The sequence below is a fragment of the Chenopodium album genome, chromosome 16 (assembly GCF_948465745.1).
Source record: "Chenopodium album chromosome 16, dcCheAlbu1.1, whole genome shotgun sequence".
NCBI lineage: Eukaryota > Viridiplantae > Streptophyta > Magnoliopsida > Caryophyllales > Amaranthaceae > Chenopodium > Chenopodium album.
Window position 1 is genome coordinate 4590239 of NC_137849.1, and position 21809 is coordinate 4612047.

General features: G+C 32.4%; 2 protein-coding genes across 2 annotated transcripts; one reads left to right on the forward strand and one right to left on the reverse strand.

The window, feature by feature from the left end:
• The first annotated feature begins 11984 nt into the window (after positions 1–11984).
• LOC145584727 (chalcone isomerase-like protein 2) lies at positions 11985–14682 on the forward strand. The gene is made up of 5 exons (XM_081641531.1): positions 11985–12097; positions 12930–13010; positions 13374–13529; positions 13633–13856; positions 14321–14682. Coding segments are annotated over exons 1-5 (624 nt in total). The 5' UTR covers positions 11985–12096; the 3' UTR covers positions 14483–14682.
• A 554-nt stretch (positions 14683–15236) lies between these two features.
• Positions 15237–16373, reverse strand: LOC145584728 (RING-H2 finger protein ATL78-like). Its single transcript, XM_081641532.1, has one exon. It carries the CDS (start codon positions 16070–16072, stop codon positions 15464–15466), a length of 609 nt encoding a protein of 202 aa, XP_081497658.1. The 5' UTR covers positions 16073–16373; the 3' UTR covers positions 15237–15463.
• Positions 16374–21809: the final 5436 nt, after the last annotated feature.

Sequence of the window (21809 nt, forward strand, 5' to 3'; positions counted from 1 at the left end):
CTTAGACGGTTGTGCCATGTGGATGGAGACAAGGCTGTGAGAGAAGTGGCTAGACAAGTTGACGAAGCTGTGGTCAGAGGATAAAGGTCCCTCGCGCTATTGCATCTGGTTATTAGATTCCCCGTTCGAAGATCCTTCACAGAAAAACCATTAGGATCAAATTCTATGGACACAGAATTATTAGAAGTAAATTTTCTAACAGAAATTAAATTTTTGATAATTTGTGGAGCTAAATAGACATCACGTAAAGCAAGGGATTTATTAGCAATAGTGGAATGACCATAACCCATTACTGGAATGCGTGTGCTTAAATTAAAAAGGGGTAAGAGATTACCGGCTTTGATTGGTCATGTGAGAAGTAGCACCAGAATCCATGTACTAAGACGAGTCATAGTTTGGTAGGCTCATAGTTGCAAAAGTGTTGCCTAGCTCAGTTGGACTCATTGTTGTACCGTACTCTGAACTTTGACCATAATGTGGCTGCTGGTGCGAGGGCCCTGTGTAGTGTGCCTGTAGCTGTTGCGGGTGTGCTGGCCTCGGACCTGCCCCCTACTGTGGGAATGGGTAGGAGGCATAACCCCATGACAAGGCCTGCTGGCCTGCTGTTGGTGTAACACCCCCGATTTACTAGCTAATAATAAACAAGAATTAAAGGAAGAATAAACAACTTTTGAATAAAATTGCGGAAGCATACACCTAAATTGGAGGTATTACCGCCACACTCGACAACGCCACACTCGACAACCTGTCAAGTGTTAAGGCTTACAAAATCCCAAAAATTACAACCCAATAAACTAGGTGAGCTATTTATACAACTTTATAGACTCGTTGTACCATACTAATCGAAACACCTGAGCTCCTTTAACTACGATCACTTGATCAACCTACTTAAACAATCTTGACTGCTCACCATTAAGGACAAATTTCAAAATAGATCGTCGCAGGGCCACCATTAGAAAAAGATATGGCTGCAAACACAAATAGCACAACAAAACAACACACACAACAACAAAAAGCTGAGTAATCACCACATATCAGAATACAGAGTATAATAGAATAATCAACATTACTAGCTCAATTAAACAATGTAGTTCAAAACTACATTACTCATTGTACTCTGAAAATAACCTTTGTCAAACTCAACCTTGTATAATAATACGAACCTTCACTCAATTAACTCATTTATCCCATAAGTATGCCATGCTCTTTGTTCTATACCTAGCCTTGAACATGAGATAATTTGAATAACAAACCAACAAGTATAAAAACTTGAATACTTTCAATAACAAAAAAACACCTTAAACCAGACCACATATGGGTCAATCCCACTGTAGGGGACCATAGAAAAATATAAATAAAGATTATACTTCATTCTTAACTAATAATTATCATCCTCTTACCAATATGCCAAGGACTAAGGTAATAAACGCCGAGCCTCAAACCAAGAATAAAATAATCATTCTCAACCTTTTGATCTCATACTTCGATCAAATAACCATTCAGGAACTAATAGATTATATCTCAATAATGGCACAAATTCCCAATTAACATGACAATTCAATTCATAAATATCTCAACTCTTATGACAATAAAACTAGTTCCCAAAATTATTTAACTCACAACCCAAAAATAATACTCTGCATTAATAACCCTAAAACCTCAATAATACAATACTCCCTATTACAACAACATTAAAATTCCTAGCATAAATAACACAATCAAATAACACGACAATTAAATCATATAATACAACACTTTTAATCACATATATATAAATCTTGAACATACAAATTAAATAACAAATCATAAAATTTATACGTAATAATACGAAATATAATTAATAAAAACAATAATCTATAATCAAACAACTCCAAGAATTAAGATCGTGTGATTACATATATTAATACGAATAGGCAAACCACTCCAAAACAAATAAGTGTGATTACCTTCCCAATTAGATCAATTCCACCGTCTACAACCTCGACAAAAGTGAATCGCAAGGTCACATAGCCGGCGTAATTAATCAGCAGCATGATGGGTTGACTTGGATTGTATTAAATCCAATTTGTGATTTGCATTGAAAAGGAAATGGTGCAAAAGTACAATAAAATCTCCGAAGGAACTTTTGGGGAAATTGGTTTATAGTTACAAAAGATAAATAGAAGTGGAGGCAAACCTTAACATAATTAGGGTATGAGAAGTATTTATTGTTCATAAACAAGAGTACTATTACATATGAAATAAGATTTCAAACTTTCCAAAAATAAACTATGTAGATAAGGAAGGTTACTTAATAATTAAAATAACATAATTATTTATCAATAAAATATTATACGTATAAAATCATAAAATATTCGGGTATTACAGTTGGTGGCCACTGTTGTTGCGGAGTAGCCCCCCACATGGCCTGGGCGCGCCCTGCTGTTGGGGTGGGGTTTTTTATGCTGTTACTGCTGCTGGCCATGGCCTTTGCCCCGGCCACGACTGCGCCCTCTGCCCTGTCCACTTGTGTCGCCACCCTTACCGGCCGACTGCTGCTGTTGCTGTGGTGGCGCGGTGGTGATGCTGGTGGAGTCCAAATTGCTTGATTGGGCTACGAAGGACAAAGCGGGTGCACTCGTATCATTGGCACGCCTTGACTCCTCAAGAAGAAGACGAGATCGAGCAGTTTCAAATGATGGCAGAGGGTCTAACTGTTGTATTATGGCAGCAACGGTGTCAAAATCAGTACCTACGAGATCCGAGACCAACCTAATCACCATCTTTTGCTCCGACACCGATTGATCAACGTTGGCCAATTGATCCTTTAAATTCTTCAATTCACGACAGTACGAAGAGATGTCTGTAAAATTGGAGAGATGTAAAGCATTGAATTGATTTTCATGATATACCGCCCTAGTTGTTTTATTATCTTTAAAGATCGCCTTGAGCTTGTCCCAAATTTCTTGAGTCGTGGCTCCCTTGCACAAAATCGTTTCAAGTAGATCATGAGAGATTGTGCCATAAATCCAGTTTTTAACAACCGGATCAAGTCTCTTCCATAAATCATCCGATAAACCTGTAGGTCGTGAAGTCTTTGGGTCAATATAATCTAGAACGTTGTATGCATGAGCATGGCATTCAAACAATTCAACCCAACTTGAATATTAAACTTTGTCACGATCAAGAATCAAGGGGATTGCATTTTTGATGTTATTCACTCCAAAGGCAAGATGGTAGTTAGAAGAGGATGAATTGTCACCGTCGTCCTTGGTCATGGTGGGCGGCTAGGGTAGGCAACGGTGAAGGGAGGTGTATGGCTAGGGTTAGGACTAAAGAAAAAAGAAAAAAATATTGCGGAAACGAGGTTTGATCAAAACCTGTGTTGTGATACCATTTTAGATTTTGTGTAAAACTCCTCAGATTGAAGTGTATGCCATTGATCAAATATATATAGGGTTACATATGTGAGCCCTAAAGTACGCATTAGGAAACCTCACAAGATAATTACAGAATATTAACAAACTATGGGCCTGTTCACATTTACTTAATTTCAGTTCAGTTCAGTTCAGTTCAGCTCCAATCAGTTCAATTCAATTCAGTTCAACTCCTAATTTCCCTCTCTCATAAAATATTCATTTCAGTTCAGTTCGGCTCCAATCAGTTCAGTTCAGTTCAGCCCACTTCAGTAAATGTGAACAGGCACTATATCCTTCTATACAGAATAATATCGAGAATATTTATCATATTCTATCACTTTTTTTGGCTTATTACTTTACTGATGATTATATTACAGATTGGTTTTTGGTTATGCTACCACCAAAGATAAAATTGGAGGACATGGCATGGGTGTTTTTTGAATGAGTGACAATATAATTTGACCTTTGGATGTGATCATGTGAGGAATAACACCCACGGACGGTCTTCTTATTGTTGTCCCTTGTGGTTTCATCCTACACTTTAATTTAAAATAATATTTTATGTATTAAGATGACATTTAACATTACTTCTTTAGATTTACATTAGAATAAGGATTTTTGATATTAAATATTTCCTTCGTTTTCTTTTTAAAGCTGCAATTGTGAAAATATTACGTTATTATACAATTTCTTTTAAAAGCTGCAATTGTGAAAATATTACGTTATTATACAATTTCTTTTTAAAGCTGCAATTGTGAAAATATTACGTTATTATAGAAACTCCTTAAAACGTCTTCGGCAATTTATATGTTAGGAAATATCTATATATAGTCATGTCTCATGTGTGACCTTATTAAATTTCTCAATACATCTTTTTTTTTTTTTTTTTTTTTTTTGAACAAAATTTCTCGATACATCTAGTAGAATATTAACTTGAAATAATTTTGGCTAATACATGATTGAAGATTGGAGGAAGTATTATACGAAGTACTTATTTACAAGATGAAGAGGAATAACATGCACAAGGCTAGTATAATCTTGTGGAGAAAATACAAGTTTATCTCCTTACTCCCTCCGTGTTTTGTTTGATCAAACTGTAACACTTATTAAAACATGGAGGGAGTAATTTTTTTTTTTTTTTTTTGGTGTCTAAAGAGCCATAAGGACGGGTGATGAGAATCGATCCCAGTATCCCAGTACCACTTGAGCTCTCCCTCACTCTCACACGAAGGGAGTAATAAACATAAATTAATACGTGGTATATGTCTTACGGAGTATTAAAATGACAAAGCTATAAAAGCCTATATATAAATCAGTATTATAAACAGAGAAAAATTGGTAAATTTGCTATTGAACACTGTCACCAATAAAAATAACTACTTTATTACTCGTATACTAGATTTTGGATGATTTTCAATTAGTAAGCACGTACAATATTTAGTATTACGACATATTAACATCCGTATCTTCTCCAAATCAACAATGATTTCGTAATAAACTAATAATATATCACTAATATTATTTATTTATTTGTATATTTATTATCTTTTCTTTAGGTGAACAACTTCTTTTATACAAGTAATTTCTTGGAAGAGGCTCCCTTGTCTTGCCTAAGCAAAACAAACATTATATTGGGTGAAGGCAACATTAGCAGTTGGAGTTATTTTGAAGATTAATCATGGACATGTCATCCAAGCCTGCTTGCAATTACAATTTGAGTACCATTAACCATTGCATAACTGTATACAAATATAAAACAATTGACATTTGACACTGCCATTGAAGATATGATTAATAATATCGCATAGTTGACTCAATAGAGATTATACCCTAATTTAACATATTGGAACATCAATATTACTTATATAGTACTCGATTATTATAAAAAATTGCTATATGTAACTATATAAAGTTGATATTTTCAAACTATACATTGAAACAAATCCTTTTAATTGGATTTCACATTATAAATTATTTTTAAAATATATTATTCTCAAGACCAATAGTGCATGGGTTTCTTTTCCTCCGTGTGACTCTACAAGAAGAATTTTCTAATGCAATAAAAATATTTCTCAACATTAAAATATGGTCATTATATTTAATGTCAAATGCAAGATTCTCAACAAAAAAAAATGTGGTCATAATAGTTATTACACACTATTAAATAACAAAAATATCTAAACAACATATTACGTGTACTTTCACATGTAATATGTGAATAATACCCGATTTTAGGTACACCACACAAGTAATCAAGAATTTGAGTTTCATCAACCAAGAGATTCCACAAAAATAAGCAATTCACAAACAAACAAGTTGATAATAATCGTGTGCAAATTGTAGAATCACATTGCTTCAATCATCAAACTAAATCAAATCTTTTGTACAATAGAGTGAATCAAGCAACAACTATTCAAATTGTTCTAAAATCATAAACTATATTATAAATTGTTTTGTACATCTTAAAACAACCAAATCTCTTGAATATTATCATAATTTTCACAATTCAATTCCAAGAAATCCAACCTCGCCCATACTATACTAATAATAATCGACACTATACCAACCAACAACTTGTAAGTTGTGACCGAGCCGTTTCTCTAAAACTTTGAACCTTAACCAAACAATAATGTGTACAAAACACCCCCAAATGACCACACCCAACTCTACTAGTCTTCAACAAATAACAAGCAACACCCCCATCTTCCCCTTTGCCTTGTATTAACACCCCCCACGCTTTTTCGCAATCCCCATTTTGCCCTTCGACTTCTTCGAAAATACCCAAATTGTCCTCTTTTAACTCTTCCACAAGTATGATCCCCTCAGGAGAGGGCTCCTCCCCTTTTACCCATTTACCCTTCAACTCACTCCAATCCTCTGCAACCGCTCTCTCTGTTTTTAATCTACTATCGGGTCCTCCTCCACCGTACACGTGTACGAACAAGGGCGCTTCTCTTAGATTCTTGACAATCTCACCCACTGATTCTCTAATCCAACGGTCAAATTTCTCCGGCTCTCCCCCTCTCATGTGGGACCCACTTTCTTGCCCTCTTGCCACCTCAACCGCCGTCAACGCTGCCGTTGCACATTTCGCTGTCATTGTCTTATTCTTTCGTGTCGTATCGTATCGTGTCGTGCTCGAAACCCGAACTTGATTGTTCAGAGTATGATTCGGTAACTTGTTGACCCAGTCCCCAACTCTGTGCCCTCGAATCGTTATTTCTCCTGCTGAATGGAGACCCAAACACGCCATCTTCCCAACGAACTCCGATAAAATCAAAAATAAAAAATCCAGAAAATTTCAAGAAAATACCCAGAAAAAATCTCCAGAAATAAATCAATCAAAGTCGGAAATTGATGAGATGGGTAGGGTTAAAATCAAGAAATATAAAGTGGGTGAATGTTAGATTTTTGAATTGGGTTAGAATTTGAGGAGAGAGAAAATTCCTGGGTTTATATTTTCGAAGATAATAATAAGATAAATAAATAGATCTGATTTTAGGAATTTATTTTGGAAGAGTTTGAAGAAAGGTGGGATTGTTGCAAGGCGCGAGTTTTTTGTGTGCCAAAATTGCCACGTCATGAAATTAAAATTGCCACGTAGGATAATAAGGGAATAATTAATGACAGCGTGGCAGGAGAGAAAAAAGGGGGTGAGAATTTAAATGCCACGTAGGATGAGTGATTGGTGGGTTGAGGAGGGCACGTGGTGGATGTATGTTTCGCGCGCGTAAACTTATGGTGAGATTGATTGAGGTTGAGCCATACGTTAGTTGTAACTTATACGCGGCCTTTTGCTTGCGTCGAAGTTTCTTCTTCTCGTGGTAAATTAATATCCTTAAAAGTTATTTGCGCCGACTTTGTTGAATTGTTTGACAGCCCAATCATTTGGCCCAACTTTAGCCCAACTATAATGGAGATGGAGTGGAAGTCATATTATTGGCATTTAACTCAATTTTGGTCCATATGGAGTATATGATATGGAGTACTATTTAGTAAAAATAATTTCATGCTTTCTTTGGATAGCAAAGAAGGAAGGAAACGAAGGGGAGGGAAAAAAGAGGAAGGGAAGGGTAAAGAAAGGGAGGGAGGGAGAGATGAGCTCCATTTTCTCTCCAAATCTCTCTAATTTTGGAGGGATTATGCTTATTAAAGAGAGAGGAAAAATAGATCCCTCTCTCTCATTCTCCTTCCTTCTCCCAATTCTTTATCCAAATAAGAGAATTTGTCCCCCTCTCTTTCTCTTTTTCTTCTTTTTCTTTCATTTCTTTATATCCAAACAAAGTGTCAGCTCAATAGGAATAAGATTTAAGCAATGGAAATTAGTAATATGAAAGAAATCAAATAACATATATAACAAATAAAATCAGTAAAATATGAGTGATTAGTAAGAAATTATTTCCTTTCGATAGAATTAATTTAATTTCGGTAAACATAAATTCAGTTCAATGAGAATGAGGTGGAAAAAGCAGGGCTTAAATCATGTATACACAAAAAGTTTAAAGGGATTAAATATAGGTTAGAACCTTCTTTTACAAATGTTATCATTGTTATTGTTACTAATATTACTAGTTATAATCTCTTAATAAAAATCATATCTTCACTCTTCACTGCCTATTTGTTTTATATTTATATTTATCTTGAGTTCTTGATTACCCTTATTATTATTTTTTTTTTCACAAATTCTTATACGTGGACAAATTCTTATACGTGGCTAGCCGCCACTTCACATATAAGACAATTAATTAAAAAATTAGGAGGTTACAGACCTCACGATGATGAGCAAAATGAGGTTATCTCAATATATGTGGATTACTTAAATGAGAAAAAAGAGGTTACTCTCTTACATATATGGAATCATTATTTAATTTTTTAAAAGATTAGAATAGGAGTTACTCAAATGAACAAATAGGAGTTAGTACTTGTTTCTAAACTAGTTAATATTACTCATATAATGAATTGGAGTTACTTTATCAGATAAAATAGAGTTACTCTTATGAAAAAATGGGTTACTCATATATATATATATATATATATATATATATATATATATATATATATATATATATATATATATATATATATATATATATATATATATATATATATATATATATATATATTATATATATATATATATATAAAGATTATTCTTATAAACCAATATGGCCACACCGTGTGGCTAGCCACATACAAGACTTAGGGCTTGTTTTGTTTAGCTTAATTTCACTTCAGTTCAGTTCAGTTCAACTCTAATCAGTTCAGTTTTTAATTTCCTTTTCTCATAAACAATTCATTTCAACTCTATTCAGTTCAGTTCAGCCCCAATCAGTTCGATTCAGTTCAGTTTAAGTTGTTTACTGTAAATCAGAATAGGCCCTTACCCTAATTTTTATTTAATAGACCTTATTTTATTAATTTAACGTTGATTAAATCAACTAAACTTTAATATTTTTTGTTATAGTACGAATAAATTTTTTTATAACATGTGTAAATTACAAATAAGACTTTTATTTATGGCCTTTTAATTTTCTACCCACCGTCGCTTCACAATTTCACACTCCATGAACTTGTAGCTACCCAACAGTTATATAGTTATATCTAGCTCTACCCATCCTTTTCCAGTTCTTTTCAACATTCCGCACTTGTCCTATTCCCTACTCTTGATGTAACTATATTATAATTTGTAAATAATATTTGTGATTATGGAAAATAAAATTGAATATTCTTATTCGCTGAGGGTAGTTAAGGATAGTAATTTATCTGTCAAAAAAAAAAAGGATAGTAATTTAACTTATTTTGGTAATATTAACAAAACATAATCAAGTTAATCAACAATGATTAGCCATCATAAAATAAAATCAGTTGTATAAATTAGATATAAAGTTTTATCATCATAAATAACGTGTAGTTAGGTTGCATGTGATCTTAGATTTGCATATATGTGGATTTTATTTATGGATGCTAATAACATTCAACAAATTAATACGGAGTAAAAGTCAATTCTATTTTACGGGGCATGACAAATTACTTGACTCATTAAAAAAAAAAAAAAAAAAAATGACCCTTGTGATTTCCAAAAATGGAGAAAGGCCTTCAAAGAAAAAAAAAAAAAAACAAAGAAGGGGAAAAAGTGTAGTTTCAAAACTCTTCTATTTTCATCTTTCTAAATTAAAGTTTGACATTTTGTTAAACAAATAGCTAAAAAGTTAGGTAAAAACTATTAAAAAAATTAAGTTAGGTAAAATCAACGGTGGACATCTCTTCCCCAATAAAAAAATTAAAAAATGAATGGTGGATACAGCATTAATTATTGGGGCTCACTTGGGCTAACTACACGCATGGTCTTCAATTTTCAAATTATCTTGAAAGGTAGTTGAATAAAAATATGCTTTTAATATTTGTCTTGTCACTCGATATTTATTCAACTGCTTGACTTAATTATGTATATTTGCCAAAAAAATAATGACTAAATTATGTATACAAGCTTCAAATATGGATGCTAATAACATTCAACAAATTAATACGGAGTAAAAGTCAATTCTATTTTATGGAACAACATTTTCTTAATCATTCAAATCGGACAGCTCCAATTTTCTAGTCCATTAATGAGACTTTGACTTTAATGTTTTACTCAAGTCCAAATTGAAGTATAATTTTAAAGTAGAAGTCAATATATGTGCTTCGTTATGACTTGTGAGGGTCAGTTTTTTTAAAATATAATCAATACTAAGAATTAATTTTACATTCTCTTTTATACTGCATTTTACATGTTCATATGTAAACACATGAGGAGGAACACGTAAGATAAACATAATTTTTTTTATAGCTATAGCAAATCAAACATATAATTGATGATGACACATCTAGGGTTAGATCGTTCTTCAAAAGATGTAATTTTGATCTCTAATTTTCTTTTAATTTTTCAGATTTAATGGCAATTAACTTGTAAAAGCATCGCATCTTATTTACTGTATATTGTTAGCTTAAATCCCTAAACCTAATTCAAAAGAGAGACGTTTTAAAGCTTGTAAGCCTTGTATTCATGTTCAATATCACCATTACCCTTACCACTCACTTTTCAATTTTGAGATCTCTAAACTCATGACATGCATCCTTTATTTTTAAACACAATTAGTGAAAATCCACTAGTTATAAAAAGAGAAGAGAGTTAATAAAAAGAGACTCGTGTGGCGAGGGAAAAATTGAGAAAATATTTTCTAAATACGTAATAAAAGATACTCATCGTATGTAGCAATCACATTATAACTTACTAGAAAAGAAAACGTTGTGATTAATTTGATTATTATTTAACGAAGGACACCTTTTGTCATCACGCAAATGTTAATTCTTGAGACAAACAATGAAGCTACTCTTTTCTTGTTTTATTTTATTTTTTTATAAGGTTAGAAAATAACTATTATTTTGGACAAAGTCCATGTGAAATACGTTGTATAATGTTCTTGCCGCTTGTTTTATTACTTATCAATTATTATTCAAACAAGATTAAAATAAGCAATAAGAGATACGAAGTACTTCTTACGACATTCAAATAGATGACATCTGTTTTATCCTCATATACTTTGTATATTACTCTCTCCATTCAAATAGATGACATCTGTTTTATCCTCATATACTTTGTATATTACTCTCTCCGTTTTTATTTAATTGCACTTATTCGATTTTGAAACTATTTATAACATACCATTTTAATTAATATTTGCATTTTATATATTCTCTTTCGTCTCTTAATTAGATTCATACTTCTCTTTATTATGTGAAAAATAAATTCTAGAAGTAAGAATCTAATGAAGGGACGGAGGGAATATGAGCTTAAGTAGTTTTGTAGATACCTGTTACAAACGTCTCAATGTATAGTGTCCAAATATCAATTTGTTATAATTTAATTTGTACTTATTTATAAGTAAAAATATTATAAATCAAATTTCCATAATAATAAATATACCAATCAAAATGAGACACTTAAAAAAAAAAAGAGGAAATATATATACTCACTCCGTTTTTAAATGTATCGGTTTGACTTTTGCATTATTTACGTGTCATGTTTGACTTAATTTTTTTGCTATTATAAAATAAAAAAATATTACGGAGTAGTATATAATATATCATTAAATTCGTCACAATATCTACTTTCATAACATAATTTTATTGTAATTTTTATTAATAATTAAAGATATTAATGATTTAAGTTATGTCTTAATAAATATGTCTATCAAATTAATACATTTAAAAAAAACAGAGAAAATATATATATTCCGATGGGTGAACACCGAACTCATGAAAAAATGATTATTTTATTTTCCGTTACATATGGACCCCGCATTATCAGGGTCCACCAACATAAAAATGTCATTAAAGGAGGGCAATTTATTATTATGAAGCTTAAAATATAGAACCAGGCGGGCGGTGGCTCCTACCTAGACCAAGAAAGGACACTTATAAAAATAACTACACAAATTTATTGACTAGAAATTGAGAACGTAGAGAATAGTGCAACCTCTCTTAAGCTTTACCTACCCACTTTTCCTTTGATTGTTAGCTACCCTTTCATACTTATATTTATAACTCAACTTATTTTCTAACATTCATACACTTTGCACTACACTTATATCCTCTGTTTTCTCTCTCATTTATCAGCTCTGCTTTGGAAGAAGTTCTTAATTATTCTACTATTATCAGTAAGTAGTTTTATCCCTTTTTTTTTTCTCTCTAATTTATTAGATTTGTGTATGATTAAGTTGTTTCCATTGATGTTTTTATGATGTGATTAAGACTATGTATGCATGCCCACATGTATAACTTGTTAATAATCTAGGATATTATTTCTTCTTCTTGTTCTTAAGTTATATGACATGTAAAATTGTTAGTTGGTCATTGTATAGGATGTCCATGTCGCATGACTTTGTTTCAATGATTTTTTTTTTTTTTTTTTTTTTTTTTTTTTTCACATATAGTTGCATGTGATCTTAGATTTGCATATAAGAAGTTGAAAAGAGAATTTTAAGTTAAATCAATCATTAATTATACCATTCAATGCTCAAATTTGTCACATATTCTGTCCTACTTAATTTATATTAGGTTGGGTTTGTATAGAGATAGTCACCATACGCAACCCAAATTGACATTTGGTCGACAACTAATATAAGTGGTTGTTAGTACACGAATCACATAACAGTGTAAGCTAGCTTAATTGCTTAAATGATAGTACGAGTATAGTATTAGTAATATTCTTGTGGGTGGTATGTACTAAATTTAGATCAAGTCTTATCTAGATCATTGTCTTTTGTGACTTTCTAAAAAACGAATTAGTTGGTACCTTTAAGACTAAATTTAGAATACAAGTACGTAGTTATGTGTATGAAAAGGGGAAAAAATGACTAGTGTAAGCAAAGTGTCCTTAACAATATGGCACCAACCAAGCACCTAAAAGGCTAGAACTTGCAATTGCTTATATAAACATCAAACCCTCTTTTTGTGTGATCACTAATTTGGTTTTTACTAATGATGCAGTGGGAAACGATGTAATGGTTGATGATATTGCTTTTGCTCCTCAACTTACATTGACAAAGTCACTACCTTTATTAGGTTATGGTAAGTGATTCTATTTAATCAAGCTTTTAATTTCTTTTTTGTAATCAAACTTGATTGCATCATCATTGAAGAAATATTTTGAAGAAGATCAAATTATTTCCCAGATGTTCACTACTTAATTTATTGCATTGTTATGGTAAGTCCAAAGTGTACATTCATCGAACCCGGGCCGAGACCCAGGGGACTGAAGGTGCACCTAATTGTGCAGCCTAATTACACTTGACTAATAAACCCACATTGAAAATGAAGTGAAAGCATTATATTATCAATCTGTTAAGATGAAGAAATTCTTAATCAAATTTTTTTGCATCCGAAAAATTGTTAGTTTCTAAGCAAATGAACATTCTGTTTTGGACACAACAGGGTGCACAGAACTAGAAATCCATTTTCTGCAAATAAAGTTCACAGCAATTGGAGTGTACATGGAGAAAGAAGTGGTACAACACTTGCAGAAATGGAAGGGTAAATCAGGAAAGGAACTCGCCGAGGATGATGATTTCTTCGATGCTCTTACCGCAGGTAAAAAGACATGAACAAATAGTAGCAGAACATAACTGTTTTCAACAAATGACTTGTAAATTATAATTCCTTGTAACTTGGATGATGTGTGTTTTGTTTACAGCACCTGTCGAAACAGTGATTAAGGCGGTGGTGATCAAGGAGATCAAGGCTTCACAATTAGGCACGCAGCTGGAGGGTGCAGTAAGGGACCGATTGGCAGCTATCGACAAGTACGAAGAAGAGGAGGAAGCTGCACTTGAGAAGGTTGCAGAGTTTTTCCCTACCAGATACCTTAAGAAAAACGCTTTCTTTACTTTCAGCTTCTTTGCTTCAGGCACTGCTGAGGTATACTTCTTATTTAATTACTTGCTGCTCGAATTAGTAATGGTATATGCTAAATACTAGGAAAGAAAAGGACCTACATTATGATGTATCACTAAAAAACTCAACTTGATCTATTGTACTAATCTGCAGGATCAATCTAACTATTTGAGTTAGAAGTGTTTTTTTTGTACCTATATTAGTGGCCTTTCGAGATTTTCACTACAATTTGTTCCAGTTTCATTGTGTTGGATTTACGGGTTTGGATCAAATTTATGTTTGTTTAGGGGGTGGAATGGTTTTCTTTTATTCCAGTTCGTGTGAATCTCAATTTTCTATTTGAAGTGGATTTCAAACTAATTTTTCATGGCTTTTCAAAATTTCAAGTCTATGTTGTCATGTTGATTGGACTTTCTTAGGCAAGGTATGGGCTTAGACAATTTTTGATAGGTCTCCAGTTGTATTGATACGGAGTTTATTGATGTCAGATCACTATAACAACGGATGAGAAAGAGGAAACAAAGACAGCCGTGGAGAACAAGAATGTGGCGGAGATGATCAAGAAATGGTACTTAGGTGGAAGCAGGTCAGTGAGTCCTTCAACCATCGAGTGCTTGGCTAACAACCTCTCAGCCGAGTTATCCAAATGAATGTAACGCAAATGAATGTAGACTCTTGTGATCATGTTGCGCACTTGTGCCTAATTAACTTTGTGCTGTTTAGCAACTGGTGGAAACTAATGTTTTGGTGGGGTTTCTTTTGATTCATTATGTTTCATGTACTAATAATATTTAATGTCCTCTTTGGTAATAACAGCTCTTGCAAAACTCGTCTCATCTCATGTATATCGGATTTGCATCAGTTAAAGACGTTCAATGCGCAATGCGCGAAATAAACTGACGTTATTCACAAAAAAAAAGTAGTCTGAGACAAATCTGATGGCATATACACGAAATAAACTTCCTCCGTCCTTTTATTAAAGTCTCATTTTTAACATTTATTATTCACACAATAAAGAGAAATGAGACTCTAATAAAAGGACGGAGGGAGTACTTGTTTATAATGTAACAAAATTGTCTGTTTCAGAATCAAACTGCATGCAAAATTATAGTAACTTGACCCAATAATGGCCCAAATTGAAAAGGCCTCATCTATTGATCCAGCCCAAAAAAGTATTTTTTTTTTAAAGAAAGCCCAAATAATTAATATGAATAACATTGGAACTTTAGAAGTAATATCATTGAAAACCAATTATTACTTAAACCAACTAGAATTATTGAAAGAGTAAACACCCAATGTACAACCCAAACCAAATCCCATCAAAGTCAATCCAAACGATGTATTTGCAACATCTAGTCATAAGACTCATATAATAATACCAAGTACGAAATTAGAGTGTAGATGCAACTAGGTTTGTATTATCTCGTGAAAAAATGGTACGTATATACACGTATTAAGCATGTACATATACACATGGTGATACATTACAACATAATAACATATCTACAAAATACCTCTCTTTTGTTTCTTTAAAAGGTGGTGCTTCAAAGGTACATTGACATGGATGTTTCTCACAACTTTAGTTCATCTCACTCATCAATCATCTTCCTAACAACCACACAATTTATTCTCTAGTGCCTTTGTGTAGCATCTTCAACACCACGTACCTCACGATTCGAGGAACCCGTACGATTCCGAATAATTTCCATAGGCACCACAATGGCATCGTTGCCCGTCCATTCCGATAGTGATTGCCGGCATGTAGGACAAGTCGAATGCGAAAGCAACCATGTATCAATACACTTACTATGATACCCATGTTTGCATTTTGGTAACACTTTTATGTTCTCCCCTTGTATAAACTCCCCTAGACATATCATGCAATCCGTTGACATAACACTTGTTGCTATATCATATATTGTTGTTGGGATTTGCCTTATGGTGCTCCTCTTTAGCCCTTGACTTATCGCCCCCACGTACGTGTTGCCTAGGTCTTGCCGGTTGTGGTGGTGGTGGTGGTGGTGGTGGCCGGTGCAACAACGGATGGCACACCGTACAAGTGAGTTTAACCCTAGAGCACATAGCAAGGCAAAAAGTAACACTCCTAGGATGACTACCATGTTAGCATCTATACCGGCATTAGCTCTTGTGACATGGGCTTCGTTGCTATGTGGTGAGGTTGCGGTGGGTGGTGATGCTTCATGGAGGAGGTGGCGGTGAGGCGGCCGAGGCCACACCATTGCTAGCTAGCTACTTCTACACTATTTGATGATTATATAGGACAATTAAATTGAAGTGTGTATATGTGTAGTGTATAGTAGGAGACTAATGATATGATTGTCAAATCTAATTTGGGTGAAGTGAAATAAAGAAGAGAATAGTATTTGTGGAAAATCGGATGATATATGAGGAAAATCATGAGAAGACAATTCATTCATTCACACTTGTAGATTGCTTCAAACTTGGGAGAAAAAATGAAGTAGATTTTTTTTTTTTTTTTTTTTTTTTTTTTTTCAAAATATTTCTTTTATGATTTTTTGGGGGGCAATTTCTAGGAAGGTGTTATATGGTATGTTTCTTGTTAATTCCACTAAAAGTGGTAGTGGCATCACAAGGAGGAGGGTCGTATCAAGTAATGAAAAGGCACCCAATGTCTTGTCATGAGATTCTAACTTGATAACTACGATTAACACTAAGAATATCACTTAATTAAATTTTGGCAAAGCGATTCTTTGTTAATTAGTAAGCAAATTCAAGACCGATTTTGGTTCTTCAGGATAGAGCTTCTCAATATCCTCCTCCTTTCAACACCTTTAAAAGGCATGGCCCACTAAGAGTGAAATAAGGCCCCGTTCTTTAGAGCTGCTCTGCTCTATTCTGCCGAGTCCTGCTTTACTCTGTTTCAATCTTCTCTGCTCTGCCCTACCCTGCCTTGCTCTGCTTAAAAATAGTACAGTACTTAATATTGAATTATAATAATAATAATAATAATAATAATAATAATAATAATAATAAATATTAATAATAATAATAATTAATTAATTAATATTTAATAACAATAATAATTAATTGAATTATTATAATAATTAATAGTTAATAATAAAAATAAATAAATAATATTTAATAATAATAATAATATTAAAAATTAATATTAATAATATTAAATAAATAAATAATATTTAATAATTATAATAATAATAATAATTAATATTGAATTATAATAATAATAATAATAATAAATATATAATAATAATCATAAATAATTAATATTTAATAATTATGATAATAATAATAATAATAGATTTTTTATAATAAAAACTAATATTTAAAGATAATAATAATGATAATTTTTTAATAATAATAATAATAAAATAATATTTAATAATAATAATAATTATAATAATAATAATAATTATTATTATTATAATAATTATAATAATAATAATTATTACTATTATTATAATAATAATTAATATTTAATAATAATATTTAATGTTATATTAATAATGTGATAATAATATTAATTAGTAGTAGTAGTAGTATGTAGTAATAGTAGTAGTAGTAGTAATAAAATCTGCTCGGCTCAACTCTGCTTTGCTTTGCCCAGAAGCTCAAAAGAACAGAGCCTAAGTATACTTATAGTGAAAGTATTGTGTAAAACGGACTCACGTGAGTCCGGTCATACAAGCAGAAAAAAAAATAAAATTCTTAATTGTCAGAAATTAGATAATAATGGTCAAATATTAAGTTATAAATATCAGATATTAGATTAAAAGTGTCATAAATTAGATTATAATGGTCAAATATTAAATTATAATTATCAGATATTAGATTATAAATATCAGTATTAGGTTTTAATTGTCAGAAATTAGATTAATAGTCATATATTAGATTGTAATTGTCAGAAATTAGATTATAATTATCAAATATTAGATTAAAAGTGTCAGAAATTAGATTATAATAGTAAGTTATTAGTTTATAAATATCAGATATTAGACAATATTGATCAGAATATTTGAAACAGGGTGCAGTATTTCAAAAAAAAGAATACTTGAAACAGGGAGCTTATCTATCTTTTGCTGTCACTTTCTTCCTCAACATTGATGCAAGAGTTGGCCCTTTATTTTTCTTCGTAGCTCTATCTCCTGTGCTTGTAGGTCCAACTTCCCCAAAAGCAGTAGAACTTGAGGTTAAAGCAATTGCAGCCTCTCGAAGAAATACCCATTCCATCAATATTCTGAACAACCATAAACACGGAGAGGGAGGGAAAAGGGTCGCTGGCGTCGGGGAATGGGTGGGGGAGGGTCACCGGCGCCAGGGGATGGGAAGGGGAGGGTGATCGTCGGCCGCCAACAAGTGGCTAGATAGTGGCAGTGGTAGTGGGTTGGGGATGAGTGTGTGTATTATAAACCAGACTTACGTGAAACAATCTTGTGCAAAACCTTCTCATATTTATATGTAGTATTAAATAATCCTACTACGTCATCTATATTATCTATTCAAAGAAAAAAAATAATTACGAATTATGTCAATTATAATATGAAATGAAATAAAGCGTGTTGTTTTTAATTATATAATCACTGTATCTGTATTTGCTAATTCTCTATTAGCCAATGGATGTGCTGGACCCTAAATATTGGGATAAAGCCATTTTTATCATACTTGATTATTGTCTCCCAACATTAGGCATCTTGGTCTTTGCTTTATGATTCATCTAAGTAGCAAGAGCTAAAAAATCCATATTCATGCTTTAAGAATCTTTGTATTATCGTCAATATATATAAATTAGCACCAATGAATTATAGACAACTGGAAATTCCTATAAAATTTTGGATTTTGCTCGTCTTAATGAGAGTATAGTTAGAGATAACAAAGACAGGCCGATCTAAATCATGGGGTTGGGCTTGGCACATCATGACATTATGCTTGCTAGGTTGGGGGTTGAAATTGGAATGACAAGCATGATGCAATATGTGGCATGAAGAACATGTTTCTAATTTATTGCAACTTAGGTGTGTGAGTAGTTATGAGTCTTATGACTCGACATGAATTAATTCCAAATCTATTCGTTTTTCAGACTTTTATAATTTATTCATTTATCTTTAGTTTTTAGTACGGAGTAATACCATTTGGTCTCACTAACTAGATATATTCAACATAATACCTCTTTTTTTTTCCTTCATTTTTATTTTAAAAATTATATTATTGGTAATTTTGGGTAACTAAACACCTAAGGACCTGTTCTCTTCAGCTTGATTTCAGTTCAGTTTCTAATTTCCTTCTCTCATAAACAATTCATTTCAGCTCTATTCAGTCAGCTCCAATCAGTTCAGTTCAATTCAATTGTTTTTATTAAATCAGAACAGGCCCTGGCCTAACCAATCTCTACTCTATTATAAAGGGAACCAGAATTGAATAGGTAGGTTGTAAATCTTGCAACTGGCTCTACTTTCAGAATTGGTTCCATTCCAATTTTGGATGTCCAAAAATCTATCTTGCCCATGAAAGTTGAATTTTGGATGTATGTTGTAAAACTTATTATATATAGTAGTGTATGCATGAGTTGTATTAGGGTTGAGCAAAAGTATATGAAAAACTGAAAATCCCAAAATTCGTTTCGAAAAGTAGACAATTCTAATGTTTCAAGTATCCAATTCCATAATAATTCACTTTTGAAAGTTGATGGGTACCCTATGAAGATCTAATTAATAAACAATTTTACCATTTTTATCCATTTAAATTTATACATCCAACATCCGAACTCCTACACTGTTTTATGATAGCTTTATAATTTGAACAAATTAAATAGTTGAGATTATGTTAGCTGAATGATATAATAATTAAAGCCAAACTTTTTATATTTAGATATCATGTCGAGTATCTAATATTTGATTCCCAAATTTATACTTCGTGTATGTATAAGTTTGGTTCATAAATAACATTTTAAGTTATTTTGAATAAAAATCTGATCCGATAGTAATAATGGGAGGTTCGAATATTCGATCATACTCACCTCCTCTACTTGCGTTAGGTGTTCCCTTCATGAGTATGGTCTATTTTTTTTTGAAAGATATGAATATGGTCTTTTAATGTCATTTATTTCCAATTCCTTACTCGCTCTATCCAAATAGAAAATATATATATATATATATATATATATATATATATAGTGAAAGTAATTACTAATAATAATAATTATTATATGAGTAACAAAAAAATCATAATTTTGGAGGGAAGAAGCTTATGTTCCGCAAAAATCCCTATTCATTCATATAAGAACCTCTCATCACAAAAATTCCCTCCAAAAATATCGCTCCTCTGCCCACACATTTCATGTTAACGTCCCTCTCCTCTCCTCTCCTCTCCCTTCTCTTTTCCTATCTCTCCTCCCTCTCTCCATTTTTTCGACGGGAGAATTCGCCATCCTCCCGTCATCAATCATTACCACCACCACCACCACCACCAATAATTTTACGAGAGGAAAAGAAGTCAAAAAATAAATACATAAAATAATCGCGGCACATAGTTACAACATGTCCAGGTCAATGTCAATGGTAATGCTAGCGTAGTCTCTCTGGTAATGGGCCACCGGAGAGTTCACTCAGAGATCCTTTTACGAATTCCCGACGAAATTAGCTTCGGGGGTTCCATGGAAGGAGGTGATGACGCTGATGATCTCTTGGCTACTTATATGGATATGGAGAAAATCGAGTATTTCGACGATAAACAAAATGATCCCATCAATTGTCATAACAATAATGTTCCTCAGGATCATCATAATAACAATAATAATAATCAAAAGCTTAGACATTGCATGTTAGTCGATGAATTTCCAGGGATTTCGAGTAATAATGACAATGATAATGATAATAACAATGATTATACCAAGATTAGCAATAATAATAATTCTGGGATTGCTTCTTGTGAAGCTAAGAAGGCTATGTCTCCTCATAAATTGGCTGAATTGTGGATTGCTGATCCTAAACGAGCTAAGAGGTTACCCCGCCCTTTTCTTATAATTTTATCTACTACTTATGTGCAACTTTGAAGTATTATTTGTGATATATAAAATATTCTAAACTTGTACATAACATTTAACGGAGATAGTATAAAACAAATGTACATATCTATTTTTTAGTTTTTATAATAATGTTGATTGTATATTCTCTATCACGCAATTTTGTTTTTCTAGGAAAAAAAAGGGTAATGTGTGCAGGGGAGGATTTATGTTATTGTTAGAAGAATTGAGGTCGATTGTCCTCGATTAATTGAGTTTATAAACTTGTTCCATATGAAATATTAGTTATTATAGAATCAACCGTCTTCAAAATTCTCTAGACCGACGATGTTTATAACAAGGAGAATTTGGAAATGTGGGTGTGGGAGGGGATCATGAAGGGGGTTTTTGGAAGAAATTTTTTGCAATCTTATTTCTTAATTCATTTCTGACAAATTTCCCTGGTGTACCTTAGCTAGTATGTGATTGTAATTTTCATAGTATCAATAGTATGGATAATAGACAAATACTTGTAACAAGCATGACTTAAAATGAAAATGTTCATGTAGGATTCTGGCTAATAGGCAGTCTGCTGCTCGATCGAAAGAACGAAAGGCTCGATATATGCAGGAGCTAGAGAAAAGAGTCAAATCTTTACAAACTGAAGCAACTGCACTCTCTGTACAGCTCTCACTTTTTAAGGTTGGTATAAAAATTGTTTCCCCTGAATCTCCTTGAGCTTTGCGAAAACATAACCCTTTGTACGAGTTTCCTAAGATGATAGCTAGTCATTTACAAGCTTAGGGAAAAACCAATCATGCTAATTAACTCTACTTCTTTCTCTTGTCTGAAAATTATGTGGTAGAATTTTGTGTTCTAGGATGCATCTATACTGTAAATGTGATCAAATCTAGTGTTATAATTCATCAAAATTGCTTTTTAAACTGGTTCTAAAACCAGATTTTTATGCATTTTGTCTT

Excerpts from the sequence above, each read along its gene's own strand:
- LOC145584727 (XM_081641531.1), top strand. Across the intron at positions 13,530-13,632 it reads CTTCGATGCTCTTACCGCAG|CACCTGTCGAAACAGTGATT; the intron begins GTAAAAAGACAT and ends TTTTGTTTACAG. Across the intron at positions 13,857-14,320 it reads TTGCTTCAGGCACTGCTGAG|ATCACTATAACAACGGATGA; the intron begins GTATACTTCTTA and ends TATTGATGTCAG.
- LOC145584728 (XM_081641532.1), bottom strand. The coding sequence starts at position 16,072 with ATGGTGTGGCCTCGGCCGCCTCACCGCCACCTCCTCCATGAAGCATCA.